The 16,328-nt window shown below is 38.0% G+C and overlaps 1 protein-coding gene across 1 annotated transcript; it reads right to left on the reverse strand.

The window, feature by feature from the left end:
• Positions 1-464: 464 nt before the first annotated feature.
• On the reverse strand, positions 465-13,653 carry LOC135209228 (uncharacterized). The gene is made up of 2 exons (XM_064241922.1): positions 13,133-13,653; positions 465-3,118 (listed from the first exon to the last, which is right to left on the reverse strand). Exons 1-2 carry the CDS (start codon positions 13,502-13,504, stop codon positions 2,663-2,665), a joined length of 828 nt encoding a protein of 275 aa, XP_064097992.1. The 5' UTR covers positions 13,505-13,653; the 3' UTR covers positions 465-2,662.
• Between the last annotated feature and the right edge of the window lie 2,675 nt (positions 13,654-16,328).

Below are 16,328 nucleotides of genomic sequence, written 5' to 3' on the forward strand. Positions count from 1 at the left end.
TATGAATATAATCACCAGATTGCAAGTACAGTATTGTGAAAGATGTTATAGAGTTTGAGGAAGAAACCTCTCTTGTGGGTTTTGTGCGAGACCCAGAAACTATAGAGAAATGCCACTTGAGAAGTTATTCCAGTGCTTGAACATTTCTCTTGTCACGGGAGGATTTTCCCTCACCACGACATTAAGATACGAGAAGAAGAATACTATTGTACATATGTACTGTTGTCCGTCTTCTTGCCTGGAGACACAGGTCGGAGAATGGTACTGTCATAGTTGACACGGTGGGTATGAAGACTAAGATTTACGCTGCCTGGAAAATAGGGTAGGCCTGTCCTACCTGCTATTACATGATATTCCTTGTGTGTATGGGTCTTAGTACTGGTGATGTCTTCCCACTGGGAGGCAATTGAAGTGATGATTTCCATTTTAGGGGTATTGAAGAAAATTCCTGGTACTCAGCGTGTTTCTTTATTACTCAGTACATCATGCTAAATTTCTCCCAGGCCTAGTCTCCGGGACTTGATTAATTTACCTAGTCTTCAGAACTCCTGGACTAGATCCCTGGAAATATTAATTTTATTTAATTTTTATTTCCAGAAAACAATACAAATGAGTAGTTTAAAACTATAACAAAAAAATAACACTTTATACTGAGACTTCAAAAAAATATATCAACTACAGATCACGGGAATTGCTTTTCCTTCATAACAGGATAAGTATCAAACATGGAATCAATTAATTTACAACAAGGTGTAAACCATTTGATACCCTACTCCACACAGTACTAAATACTTGTACACAATATATGTCAATGGATAAGGTTACCTGAAAGATTTCTGAGAAAAACTTAAAACTAAAATGAGGTAAAATTAGGCTAAGGTGCCTTTTAACAGGATATAGTAGTCTAGCCTAGGCCTCTTCAGAAATCGTTAAGGATAGCCTATGCACAGTTTACATGGCTGATTTTTGACTAGGTTACAATAGGCCACAAAGTTAGGTTAGTTTAATGAGGGTACAGGCTAAGTTCTATGTAATTAAGTTTTCCACGAATTTATATACATAGCCTAACTATATTTATCAAAAATAGTCATAATTCCTCATTCAAACAGGATTAGTTAGTCTAGGGTAGGCCTTCTTAAATTACTGTATAGTCTAGTCTAAGATCATGATCGGCAGTGGAAATTTCCATGAGAGGGGTAGGACGGTCATGTTGTGGTACCCTTTGGCACTGGTATTAGCAAAAAAACTGTATACAAACAAAACTCTTATAACTACTTTTTTAACGTTTTACAACCCTGTCAAACGCTAAGTTACAAATCAAACTAACAGCAAAATTTCATGATAACTAATGAACGTGAAGCATCTTTCACGACAATGAAAATTTTCCTCGTGAAGGCACTGCAACGTTTGACTGGGCAGGCAACTCTGCACTTGAATTTCTCTTCTGCTACTGTTCTTCCAGGATAGTGACCTGTTCTAACTAATGAACTAATGGTAATATTACGACTTGCAAGGGGTAGATAATCATTTGTATTAATAATTGGTAAAATAGCCAATTTGAAGGCTGGACCGGTTGCGTCCTTCTCACACGAGAGCATTCATGATTCTTCTTACATGTGTTGCTAGTGTTACCAAAATGCAGACGAAAGATTCAGGGCAGCGCTCCCATACTCAGAGCGAAAAAACAAAATAAGGGACTGGCTACACTGCCACACTCGTCCACAACCAAAGACTATAGTCTTTAGCGGCTCACACACGCTCAAATTTTTGGTCAAATTTTTTTATGTAAAATTATTTGACGGTTTGACGTTCGCCCTACACGCTCAAACTTCTCATCATGGATGCATATACAGCGTTGGCTCTTCTTGGCTTAGCGTTGAAGAGCACACAGAAACGAAAGTGGGCCCAGCAATGGTATTTGTGTCGTGAACGATTTGGTCATGCTCCTTTATTAAATGAACTGAGAATGAGTGAACCTGATGTTTTCAAGAACTTTCTTCGCATGGACGGAGAATCATTTGACAAACTATTACATCTTGTGAGACCATATATAACCAAAGAAAACACAGTTATGCGTTGTGCGATATCACCATTTGAAAGACTCAATAACTCTCCGTTTCTTGGCTACTGGAAACACATTCGAAGACCTGAAATTCCTGAGTGCCATTTCTTCTCAAGCCATTGGTGGTATCGTTATAGATACGTGCAACGCCATCAACACATGTTTGCAGTCTTACATAAAGGTAAGAAGATGCTGATTGTTCCAATACATTTTTATTAGTGAACTAAATTATGAATAACCATAATGAAATGAAATTTTATATAAACATATCCTTGTACGAGATGAATTTTAACAAAATGAAAAGATTCAGAAGAATATACTAAATAAACGTAAATACATAAATCATAAACGAGCAATATATGTTCAAATGTACCTCATTCTGACAAAAATATGTAATGCGAAAAAGCATTTATTACTAATATAAGTAAATTAGAGTGTAACTGTCTTTTGGATCATTCATATGAATTATACCTATGCATTTGGGTTAAAGTTACCAAAATATCTTCCTGCATCAAGTGTTCCATCTACAGGATTACCCGAATTATCTTTCACCGAACTGTGCGACATAGGTGTATAGTTCCTTGCAGCCATGTTTGGGTATTAATGTGGTACAGCATCTCTATAATCACTGTGATGACCCATCGTACTGCTGATGGGTGGGTTGGAATGGGACTCATAGGGACTAGGTGCTATTTCGCTGGTATCACTACTTGGTGTCCAACATCGAGTTTCTTGCGGGATGGGATGTATCTGCTCAGACTGTCGATGCAGGTTTCCACAAAGTCCTTCGAAGATAATATCGTTTATTCCCTTTTTTGCAAGTAGCAGTTGTTTAGGATCCATTTTAAATAAATCATTGGCCCAAGCTTTAGCCATTGTGAGAAATTCATTTTCAGGTTTCTGAAGATGTTCACAAGCTAGTGCTAACAGTTCGTCTTGGCGATTAGAAACCTTTGCCAATTTCTTACGCTTTGCAGGTTGAGCTGGAACAGGATGTAGATTCGTACTTTCATTTACCCTGTCTTGTACGGTTGTGCCTTCCTGGTCATCGTCAATCTGAAATTAAAAAATACATTTTTTATTTTCCAGATGCCGCAAACTGCTGAAGAGTGGAAAGAATTGAGCAACGATTTCAATAAACATTGGAATATACCACATTGTGTTGGGGCATTAGACGGCAAACACGTTTCAATTAAAAAACCAATTCCCTCTGGATCATTTTACTATAATGTTACGAAGTGCCAAGTATCTGGTTACCATGCATCAAATATTACCTCACCAAAAGCCAGACACCTGAACCCTCATAACACATTTAAACGACTGAATACTCTAAAGGCAACAGTGATCCCTTAACACTTACCAGTATTGCAGAAAATCAGACTAAGTTCATCAAAACAGGTGTGAGGTAATCTTGTAAGTAATTAAATTAATCAAAGGGCATCACTCCATCAACAACTTTCAAAACTCTAAGTATTTCCCTGATTTCAGAAGTCTAAGTACTTCCCTGGTTCTAAGTCACTTCAATTAAATTGAAGGAAAGCAAATCAATTACCACTCTATGTCTCTACCTATCATAAATATAGTCATAATTATATATATACTCGGTGTAAGATAAAGAAAACACTTATAAAAATTTTAAATACAAAAATTTATTATTAAATTCAAAATTTATAAGTGAAATTCACAATATCAGGGAAAATTACTGTTACTTGAAAACAAAGTAAAGTTTAATTAATTCTTGAATCAAATTAAGTAAAATTAAATCAAAATTAATTTATCATAAAATTCAAGAAAATTAATTAATCAAAATTCAAAAGTGTTAGGCAATAACTGAAAATTTGAAATTAATTCACAAGTGCTAAACAACAATAAAACTTGAAAAGAATTCTAAGTAAATGCAAATCAATTCACAAGTGTTAAATTTAATTAAATGTGCAATGATAAAGCAATGAAAATAACTAAGTCAATTAAATGGTGAATGCAAATGAAAATATAAAACAAAAAGACACACTTCAATAAGAAAATGAATAAGTGCACAAACAGTGGAACAGACACAAACACAAAAAATATCAGCTTTGTGTAAAAGTGTAAATCTTTTTCATTCAAAAACACTAACCAACAGTTTTTACCAAACCTTCGTAACAGACAACAGTTCCTATCAATTATTAGTTAAACACACTCCGTATCCATTATTAGTTGCAACTAATAAAAATATAACACACTTTACCTTTTTTGGTATACCAACTTCTTTCTTTCTCTTGTAAATTACACTTTCACAAAAAACCCAGGCGCCGTTACGAAATGTTTGTTCAGATTCCACAAAAGAAATTAAATAAACTAAATAAATTCTAAGAAATATCAAATATACAATTCTCACAAGTTATGAGTGACCAAATTTACGTTACGTTAAAATAATCTTGATGTCGAGTGATAGAGAGAGAGGGAGATCTAACTGCCTCGAGGTCTTAAGATCGAATGAAAATCTCTTCCTTTATGGAAATGACAGAGCAGATGTCTCAAAACGTTCTAGGCACGAAAGCTTCTCGAAAGTTCTGAAATCTGACGCAATCTTACACACATAATGTGCAACATCCACGTGGGACTTGGCAAATACATACACGTACAAGACAAGACTGCTCAACAGATACGTACCCGATTGAAACGGAGGGTAAACGATAATTAAGATTGACATGTTCTTTATGACAACGAGCTCGCTATCAAACGCGCTGACAGAGCAGGGAAGCAAACGGATCTCGCAGACTCTAATTTTAAAGTGCTGACATAAAAGTTAAACATTTGCAGCTTTGAAAAGACAAGGATCTCTCTCTTTACGTTATATACATATTCTTTTACAAGACGTTAATGCGAAATCTGAACACACATTTTAAAACATCCTATTCTAAGCTATCTAGGAATCTGAAAAAATGTTACACAATCTACAAGACATTTCAAAGAGGGGAAAACATGCATTTTGAAAGTAGCAATATATAATATACCTCCCCCAGAAGATTTTTTATCACGGTGTTGAATCCAACGATTCGCAACGAGATAAATAATCAGCAACTACATTGTTTTTGCCACTAATGTGCTGCACTCTTAAGTTATACTGTTGCAGGCACAAAGACCACCTGGTCAGTCTTTGATTATGGTTTTTCATTTTCTGGATAAATGACAGTGGATTGTGATCAGAAAACACTACAATTTCTTTATTCCTAGGTCTATTCACATACACTTCAAATTTTTTCAATGCGGTGATTAAGGCTAAAGTTTCCTTCTCGATTGTCGAATATACTTTCTGATGTTTTTTCAATTTTGTAGACATGAAGCATACAGGATGGTAGATATTATTTTCATCTTCTTGAAGTAGAACAGCTCCAACACCACAGTCTGACGCATCAACTTGTATCACAAATTTCTTGTCGAAGTCTGGAGCTTGAAGTACTGGTCTTGAAGTTAAAATGGCTTTTACCTTCTCAAAGGATTCTTGACACTCTGGAGTCCAAATAAACTTAGCTTTGGGACTAGTCAAGTCTGTCAAGGGAGCTACTACGGCTGAGAAATTTGGGCAAAAACGACGATAGAAACCAGCCATGCCTAAAAAATCTCTGTAGCTGTTTCCTGGTAGTAGGTGGGGTAGCCTTACGGATACCTTCTACATTAGCATTTACTGAAGCAAGAAGGCCTTTCCCAACTTCAAACCCAAGATACTGTACAGTTGCCTTTCCAAACTCACTCTTCTCTAGGTTGATTGTTAATCCTGCTTCTTGTAGTTTCTTGAAAACTTTCTTCAGAATCTTCAGATGTTCTTCCCACGTTGTAGAGTAAATCACGATGTCATCTAGGTATACACCTACTCCTTCTATTGATCCTAACAGTTGATCCATCACTCGTTGAAATGTTGCGGGTGCATTCATCAGACCAAACGGCAGAACAGTATACTGATATAGTCCAAAAGGAGTAATAAAAGCTGACAGCAGCTTCGCATTCTCATCTAAGGGAATTTGATAATATCCTTTCAACAAGTCTATCTTGGAAACAAACTTGGCTTGCCCAATATTATCAAGTAACTGATCTATAAGAGGCAAAGGATAATTATCAGCCATACTGATAGAATTCAGCTTCCTATAATCAGTACACATCCTAAATGAACCATCTGGTTTCTTCACTAACACACATGGAGAACTAAAGTGACTTGAACTGGGTTCTGCTAATCCATGTTGCAGCAAATACTCAACTTCCTTCTTCAAAACATCTCGATGATACGGTGATAAGCGATAGGCTCTTTGCTTGAAAGGTTTTCCATCTTCTTGAATCTTGATTTCATGCTTGGTCAGATCAGTACGTCTAGGCACATCTGAAAAAATGTCTGGAAAACTTCTAATTACGTCACTTAAGTCTTCACCTTGTTCAACACTCAGATGTTTCAGTTTATCCTCCAAATTTTCCAAAATTGAAGAATTATTCATCTTGCTTGCAGCTCCCAATTCGTAGCCATCATCGTCTTCTGTAGATAAAGTTGTCTGGGTTACTGACACAGTTTCAGTTTTAGTTTCTGAGAAATAAGGTTTCAAGAGGTTCACATGTATCTTCCTTTGTCTTTTTCTTCTTTCTGGTGTTTCAATCACATAAGTTCTATCACTTAACTTCTGAATTATCTTGTAAGGACCTTGAAATTTATTAGTGAGGGGAAATCTCTTGACAGGTAAGAACACTAACACTTGTTGACCAACACTAAAACTTCTTAGCTTAGTCTTAGCATCAAATCTCCTTTTCATTTTCTCTTGACTCATTTTCAAGTTTTCTAAAGAGAATTTTCTAATCTCTTTCAACCTCTTCCTTAAGTTCTTCACATACTCTGCTTGGCTTTCCTCTTGATTTTCTTCCCAATTTTCTGCAAGAATCTTCAACAGTCCTCTCACTTCTCTTCCAAAACTCATCTCATTAGGTGAACATCCCATACTTTCTTGATAAGCACTCCTAACTTCAAACAACATTAATGGTAAACCAACATCCCATTCTCTTCCTGACTCAGAACAATACTTTGTCAGCATACTTTTCAATGTCTGGTGGAACCTTTCCAAGGCACCTTGAGTTTCTGGATGATAAATGGTTGATAACTGTTGTTTCACCCCTAGCAAATTCATCACATCCTGGAATAACTTTGAAGTAAAGTTTGTTCCTCTGTCACTTTGTACAATTTCTGGTATACCAAACTTTGAGAAAAACTCCACAAGTTTTTCAGCAACTATCTTGGCAGATATGTTTCTAACAGGGATTGCTTCTGGATACCTTGTCACAGGACACATTAATGTCAACAAATACTTATTTCCTTTCTTTGTCTTCGGCAATGGTCCAACCATATCTATAATCACTTTGCTAAAGGGTTCTCCTCTAACTTCTATAGGTTGTAGGGGGGCTTTCTTGATGGTTTCATTCGGTTTTCCAGCTATCTGGCAGGTATGACACTCACGACAAAACCTGCTAACATCTCTGTGAAGTCCAGGCCAGAAAAAATATTTCATGATCTTTTCCACAGTTTTCCTGATTCCCATATGTCCAGACTCATGAGCTACTGCAACCACTTGCTTTCTCAACGGATATGGAATCAAAATTTGATGATATTCGCCCCATTCAGCATCTCCTGGTATATCTGTAGGTCTATACTTCCTCATCAGCAAACCTTCCTTCAGATAGTAACAGGTAGGAGTTTGTTGCATCTCTTCTCGATCAACAACTCTGAAGAACAAATCAGTTAACGATGCATCCTTCTTCTGCAAGTCCATCAGCTTCTCTCTTGTCACTTGACCAACTTCAAGAGTTGAATTCTCAATATCTGCTAACCCAGCTACTGTAGTTTCACTACTGTCTTCAGCAACACTTTGACTACTCGGAGTCTCTTCAGGAACATCAGGTTCTTCTTCTTCGTCGTCGTTTTCTTCATCTTCTTGGGAAATCTCTTCTTGGTCAGCACTATGGGAAACTTCACTTCCCTGGAATAATTCTTCTAAGCACAAAGATCCTTCACTTGATCCTTCTTGGGTGTGTAAATCCTCAGTTTCTTCACTTACAGTCGTAGTCCTCTTCATACTTATGGTAGTTACACAACTAGGAAACAGGTGGGGGTTATTCTTCTCCAACTCTTCTGTAGGACTAATCCTCAATGGTTTGTCTGTCACTACAGGACAAGGAATAAATGGCACACCACCAACTTCATTCCCCAACAGAACATGTATACCTTCCACAGCCAGTGAGTCCTTTACAGCAAAATCAACATTCCCTGTCACCAATTCACATGACAGGTGTAAGCGGCATATAGGAGTTACTTCCTCTCCTCCTATACCCTTCAAAATAACTGAATCTCCTGTGAGACTCTTCTCCAACTGAGGGTGAGAACCACGTACTACCACACTATGGTTACTCCCTGTATCACGTAATATCTTGACTGGTACCTGCATACTTCCTTCTTGAGTTGACAGCATACCCTCATAGATATATGGCTTAAAAGCCTCCACACTGCTTAACCACTCACTGCTTGAGGTATCATTTCCACTGGTTGCTAAACATTCAGCTTGTTTAGTTTCATTCTTCTCTGGAGTCTGATTCTTTCCCACACTGCTCTTCGTAGTTTGTTTCACAACTTGACTAACTGGTTTTGACTGCTGTTGATTCGGTAACACTCTTGACTGTAGTGTCCTACTCTTCCACACTTGAAACAGACAACATTAGGTTTCTGTAACTGTCTTGAAAAACTGGATGAGGATTTCACATTAATTTGCTGAGCTGTATTTCCTTGTGTACTCTTAGTAGTATCACTTGAAGGTTTCCCATTAAATTTGTTCCTGTTATTTGGATAAGACTTAAAACCTGGGCGTTGTTGACTCTGGTACTTGACATTGTAATTACGTTTGCTACTGACTATATTGTAATCTTCACTAAGTGTAGCAGCTTTGTCAAGTTTCTTCACTTCTCTCTCTCTTAAATAGGCTCTTATATGTTCAGGAATTCCCTTAAGATACTGTTCAAGAACAAGTAACTCTTCTAACTCATCAAAAGTTTTAACTTTAGCAGCTTCTACCCAACGTTTGAAACACCCTTCTCACTTTGTAAGCATAATCTAGAAGGTTCCCTTCTATCTTTTCTTAAATTTTCTGAATCTCTCATTGTAGTACTCTGGGGTCACCTGGTAAACTTGTAGCACACTGTGTTTAAGTACCTTGTAGTCTTTACACTGATCAGCTGTTAAGGCTAGATAAGCACTTCTCCCTTTACCAATCAAGACACTTTGTAGCAAAACTGACCATTTATCTTCTGGCCATCCCATACCTGAAGCCACTTTCTCAAAGTGATCAAAAAACTCATCTGGAGCTTCTTCAGTAAACTTAGGGATTAACTTCTGTACTCTCATTACATCAAATACAGGGTCTTGATTACCTTGGTTAGGGTTAGACGGTGTTACAGGTAATGTGGATCTAGCTCTTATTAATTCCATTTCCCTTTCATGTCTTACGAGTTCTCTTTCCTCTTTTATTCTTTCTCTTTCCTCTTCTGCTGCTTTTTCTTCTTCTCTTTCTCTTCTTTCTTGTTTTTCCCTGTCTATTCTTTCTCTTTCAGCTTGCATTCTCTCTCTTTCAGCAAGCATTTTTAGCTTAATCAAATTCTCTTCTGCTTCAATACGTCTAAGCTCTAACTCTGCATCACTTTTCTCTTTCTTTTCTGCTTGCTTATTTATGAGATCAGCACGTGCTACATTCAACAACTCTTGAGCCAATTCTAACTCATCTTCATCAGTTATTCTACCAGAGTTTATCAATGATTCCATAGCAATACATCTTATTTGTGCCTTTACCATACTAGACGACACATAACCACCACATGCCTCTGCTAAAGCGGTCCACTGTGCTCTAGACAGAGTGGTTTCAGACAAAACTTGGACGGAAGGAGCTGCTAAAAATTCCTGAACATTGAACTGAGCCATTTTCCTCTAAGTTATCAATTTACAATTCAATACAATAAATGCAAAACAAAATTATATGGTCACTCTCCTAACAAAATATATTCCTAACACCACCAGTATATTCTAGAGTGATAATGAAATCTGCTTTCCCGGGTCTCTGGGCACCATTAAATAATGTTACGAAGTGCCAAGTATCTGGTTACCATGCATCAAATATTACCTCACCAAAAGCCAGACACCTGAACCCTCATAACACATTTAAACGACTGAATACTCTAAAGGCAACAGTGATCCCTTAACACTTACCAGTATTGCAGAAAATCAGACTAAGTTCATCAAAACAGGTGTGAGGTAATCTTGTAAGTAATTAAATTAATCAAAGGGCATCACTCCATCAACAACTTTCAAAACTCTAAGTATTTCCCTGATTTCAGAAGTCTAAGTACTTCCCTGGTTCTAAGTCACTTCAATTAAATTGAAGGAAAGCAAATCAATTACCACTCTATGTCTCTACCTATCATAAATATAGTCATAATTATATATATTTATACTGGTGTAAGATAAAGAAAACACTTATAAAAATTTTAAATACAAAAATTTATTATTAAATTCAAATTTAAAATTTAAAATAAGTGAATTCACAATATCAGGGAAATTACTGTTACTTGAAAACAAAGTAAAGTTTAATTAATTCTTGAATCAAATTAAGTAAAATTAAATCAAAATTAATTTATCATAAAACTTCAAGAAAATTAATTCAATCAAAACAAAATTCAAAAGTGTTAGGCAATAACTGAAAATTTGAAATTAATTCACAAGTGCTAAACAACCAACAATAAAACTTGAAAAGAATTCTAAGTAAATGCAAATCAATTCACAAGTGTTAAATTTAATTAAATGTGCAATGATAAAGCAATGAAAATAACTAAGTCAATTAAATGGTGAATGCAAATGAAATATAAAACAAAAAGACACACTTCAATAAGAAAATGAATAAGTGCACAAACAGTGGAACAGACACAAACACAAAAAATATCAGCTTTGTGTAAAAGTGTAAATCTTTTTCATTCAAAAACACTAACCAACAGTTTTTACCAAACCTTCTTAACAGACAACAGTTCCTATCAATTATTAGTTAAACACACTCCGTATCCATTATTAGTTGCAACTAATAAAAATATAACACACTTTACCTTTTTTGGTATACCAACTTCTTTCTTTCTCTTGTAAATTACACTTTCACAAAAAACCCAGGCGCCGTTACGAAATGTTTGTTCAGATTCCACAAAAGAAATTAAATAAACTAAATAAATTCTAAGAAATATCAAATATACAATTCTCACAAGTTATGAGTGACCAAATTTACGTTACGTTAAAATAATCTCGATGTCGAGTGATAGAGAGAGAGAGCGAGAGAGAGAGAGAGAGAGAGAGAGAGAGAGAGGGAGATCTAACTGCCTCGAGGTCTTAAGATCGAATGAAAATCTCTTCCTTTATGGAAATGACAGAGCAGATGTCTCAAAACGTTCTAGGCACGAAAGCTTCTCGAAAGTTCTGAAATCTGACGCAATCTTACACACATAATGTGCAACATCCACGTGGGACTTGGCAAATACATACACATACAAGACAAGACTGCTCAACAGATACGTACCCGATTGAAACGGAGGGTAAACGATAATTAAGATTGACATGTTCTTTATGACAACGAGCTCGCTATCAAACGCGCTGACAGAGCAGGGAAGCAAACGGATCTCGCACTCTAATTTTAAAGTGCTGACATAAAAGTTAAACATTTGCAGCTTTGAAAAGACAAGGATCTTTCTCTTTACGTTATATACATATTCTTTTACAAGACGTTAATGCGAAATCTGAACACACATTTTAAAACATCCTATTCTAAGCTATCTAGGAATCTGAAAAAATGTTACACAATCTACAAGACATTTCAAAGAGGGGAAAACATGCATTTTGAAAGTAGCAATATATAATAATAACTATAAGAAACATTTCAGTATCGTACTGCTAGCAGTTGTCAATGCCAAATACGAATTTATAATGGTCGATGCTGGAATGAACGGACGTGTTTCAGATGGAGGTGTAATGAGCCATACAAAATTTGGTTCTTTGATGGAACATGACGAACTACAGCTACCAGGAGCCGAACCGTTGCATGAAGGAGACTCTATTGATGTGCCTTACTTTTTCGTGGCCGACGAGGCTTTTGCAATGAATTAAAATCTCCTTAAACCCTACAGTGCAATGGGAAACGACGTTTTGGACCAGGAAAGAAGGATTTTCAATTATCGTTTAAGCAGGGGACGACGTTTAGTTGAAAATGTGTTCGGAATACTTGTATCAAGATTTGGTGTAATCCAGAGGCCAATGATGCTTTCGCCAGAAAAAGCAACGACTGCCACATTAACATGTTGCTATCTACATAACTTTTTAAGGCAACAATCAAGCCGATACATGGCTCCGAGAAGCGTGGATTGGGAGGACAATGTCACACATGAGCTTCATAGTGGGGAATGGCGTACTAAACAGAGAGAACTAGCAGGAATACGTCAGAAAAAGCGAAGATTACTCGAGAAACTATGAAGCACTATTTTTCCAGCCTTGGATCGGTTCCTTGGCAGTTACAATTGGTTTCATAGAAGGAAGCAAAGCGGAAGCAATGTAATTCTTTTATTTATTGATTATTTGTTTCTTTTAACACTTTTATATAGGCTTCTGAATAGTCTGTCTGTCTGTCTGTCACATTATGCGTCTTTTGACGGACGGCGGAAGCGGATGCATCGTCTTTGATGGTGATAGATGAGACCAACCAATGATTTTAGGATTTTTTTTTAGGATGGGCAGTATAGCCTAACCTTATATAAATCCAAAAATCATTCATTTGTTTGCTCTATCACCATCAAAGACGATGCATCCATTTTTGCCGTCCGACAAAAACCCATAGTGTGACATCGGCCTAACGGATTTTATTTTTATTTTTATGCAATAAAGAGACATGAATAACTATGAAATTTGTATAAATACCTAATTATGTCGGATAAGCTATGCAACAGTCATTGAATGCAACTAAATAAAGTATGCTTAATAATTTCACTTACCTCTTCAGTCGATTGTATTGTGCTTCGTGAAGGAGCCGGTGTTTCATGGTCACTCAGGAACCATAGAGCCTCAAAACACCTTAGTGACGGCTCATAAATTTCATCTGCTCCTGCTCCAGATCTGCTTGAGTCTTTTATTTTTTCTAATTCTTTTCGGAAGCTCGTCCGCAGTGAGTTTATTTTCTTCTTCAGCTCCTCCTTCGTCCCTTCCGGATAATAATCACGGAATTTCTGTAGAAGAGTCTCATATGCCATATCTTTTTTATTTCTGTCACTATAACAGTCACTTTTAATGTTCCAAAGTTGTGGTAAACTTCTATAAACACCAATAAGCTCAAGAAGAAATTTCTTTTCATGTTTTGTTGGAGCCATGATGACGATGAGCCGCGCACGTCCTCCTCAGATTATGTCTAATCACTAACTAATTTGCGCAAATTATTGCTAGGTACCACACACGCACAAATTATTTGACGTTGGCTCAAAAAATATCTACTGAAATCAGATCAGTAAAAAATTTGACATCAAACCTTTTAGGCCATCATATTACGCCACACACGATCAAATTCATGTCAAATAATTTGACATCAAAAAATTGGACCAAAAATTTGAGCGTGTGTGGGCCGCTTTTGGTCCACAACAGAAACGAAAACATTTCACAGTTCCAATTACTCTTACAACAGTAATGTAAAGATATTAGAGGAGGATGATGAATCAATTCATAAATAAATCACTAATAATTAAAGGAATATTTTTCTCATTACACTCTCATTTTGATTATTGCCAAAATGCCAATTTGGTGGGACCAGTTGAAAAATCAGTTTTGATAGAAATAAAACTGAAGTCGGACCGTTGTGTAAGAGACTAAAGGGAATTAACAAAAAGTTAAGGGCAAAATGAACCACAGAAATGCTGTGTGAAAACAAGACAGGCCATAAATATCTCCCCTATATGGTTACCCTCAGGTAATCCAATTAAAAGAAAACAAGTAGTGTGCTTAAATCACTGTAATAAGGATAATAAATTCTAAAGGCCCTGTTAACTAGAACCACTATTAGATTTTACAATGGAAGTATGATAGAAAAAATAATGAATGTACAACGGGAAAAGAGAAAAATAAAAAAAAAGAATGAACTAGATCCACTATTAGATTTCACGATGGAAGCATGATGGAAAAAAAAAATAACGAATGTACAGCGGGAAAAGAGCAATATTCAAGAATAGGATCATAAAGGAGGGAGCCGTTACATAGGTTTTCCTTCGAAGTTACTACTGCTATCATGCCAATGCCATGTTGACCGCAAGTTTGCCTTTATGAATAGTGTTAACCGTCTGTATTAACATTAAATAACGCGTAATCATGACGTCCTTCAAGAGAATTGAGACGCGCACCTTCAAGAACACGGCGAAGGCGACGGCGGACACCCTCTACTGGAAGAACCTGGAGGTAGGCCAATGCAAATGAGTGACATTTCACCTAACTTACCATAGGGTAAACAACCGCATGAACTGGCCAACACACTGACGGTCATGGCTGGACACCCTCCGTAAAAGTACTTATAACGCGTCCTGACACCGGAGATGGTCATCAGTCGCGAGTTGTTGTTGGTGAGAGACGCAGCTAAAGACCTCTAGGCTACTCACCTTTTGAAGTAGGGTAAAAAAACCGCAGGGTACAGGAGTGGACCATGTACGATCAACGTGAACAATCCCAAAAAAAGTACTTGTTCCGATACGTAATACAAACCCTCGGTCCTTTAACAATAGGAAGGTAACTAGCGGCAGCTGGGACGGTCGTAAGCTTCGAACAAGGGGAGAACGGTAGTTAGGGGGAAACATCACAACAGGCCAACCCTCATCACGGTAGACGGGTCTTATTCACTCGATATTTAATTGGTGAAACATGAATACAATTGCAACTCTAAGCATACCATTTAAAAGACTGAAGTTTCGTCAACATATTGTGATATATGAAAGCCCCATACGAACTAAAATAAGCATGTGAGCTCTTCGTAAAATATGTTTTCAAGGCAGTTTTGAAATCCAATATGGCGGCTACGTTTTTCATGGACGGTTCTCATCAGTGACGGCCACCATCTTTCTCCAGCCTTCCCAGCACTCATTTGAACAATGTTAGCGTATGTATGTAACGTTTATTGATCTTACTCAAGATTGCAGTTGTAATCAGCACAATAAAACAACATTTGTTCCGATACGTAATACAAACCCTCGGTCCTTTAACAATAGGAAGTAGCTAGCGGCAGCTGGAACGGTCGTAAGCTTCGAACAAGGGGAGAACGGTAGTATTAACTGCTTGTCCGAATTCGTCGCGCGCCGCGCGACTGGGAGGTAAACAAACCACTTTTGCTTTCGGCCGTGTGTGGGAAGGACGTGTTCGCCATCCGCTCGCTGCCCGCCTTGTCGTTTGCTTTGAGTTTGAGTATTTGTTTCTCTTTCTGTATAAATCAGGAGTGATTGTAAGTACTTTGACAATTCTATTGATCTTGCAATGAGTGAAATTGGAAGAAATGGAAATATCACTCTTAAGCGCCCTCCAGATCGCGTAGAGTGTGTCCCGGGCTGGAGGGGCGTAGATGTGGAGGGTTCAGGTCATTCGTTGACGTGGACCCCCACGAGGTTTGTACTCGTTGCCGGGGCGAGAGTGCTCCCGCAACGAACCTTGTGTTACATTTATGTATTGAAATTGGTCCGAGGCGCAGTGGGTGCTGTACGAGGGCAGGAAGAGACTTAGGCCGGCCAAGAAGTCATCGGAAAGTCCAGTGACTCCTTTGGTGCTGGACACTGACTTCGTCCTCTTTCGTGCCTCCCGGCCAGCCCCCACGTTTCGCGCCTTCCCCTGCGGGGGGGTGGGGGGGTAGCGGAGTCCTTTTCCTCTCTCGATCCGTCGAGTGTGGATGAGGGCGCCCGCTACCCGGACGTACAGCTGTACTCGGGGGTGGGGGTCTTCCGTCCGCTCTGGGGGGGGTGTTTGCGCCCCCCGCGGCGAGGAAGCCCCTCCACTACCCGACTATTGCTTCCGCAGGTGTGCCATCAGCGAAGGACGACTTGGGACAGGTGTGGGAGTCGCTGGGACTGCAGGGAGTGCCCAGCATCCAGGGGTTGCTTCAGCGGTTGGCGGGGTCGTGGCGGTGGTCACTCATGGTGCGGTGACCACCACTACTACCACAATAACGACACC

The sequence above is a fragment of the Macrobrachium nipponense genome, chromosome 37 (assembly GCF_015104395.2).
Source record: "Macrobrachium nipponense isolate FS-2020 chromosome 37, ASM1510439v2, whole genome shotgun sequence".
Classification (NCBI taxonomy): Eukaryota; Metazoa; Arthropoda; class Malacostraca; order Decapoda; family Palaemonidae; genus Macrobrachium; species Macrobrachium nipponense.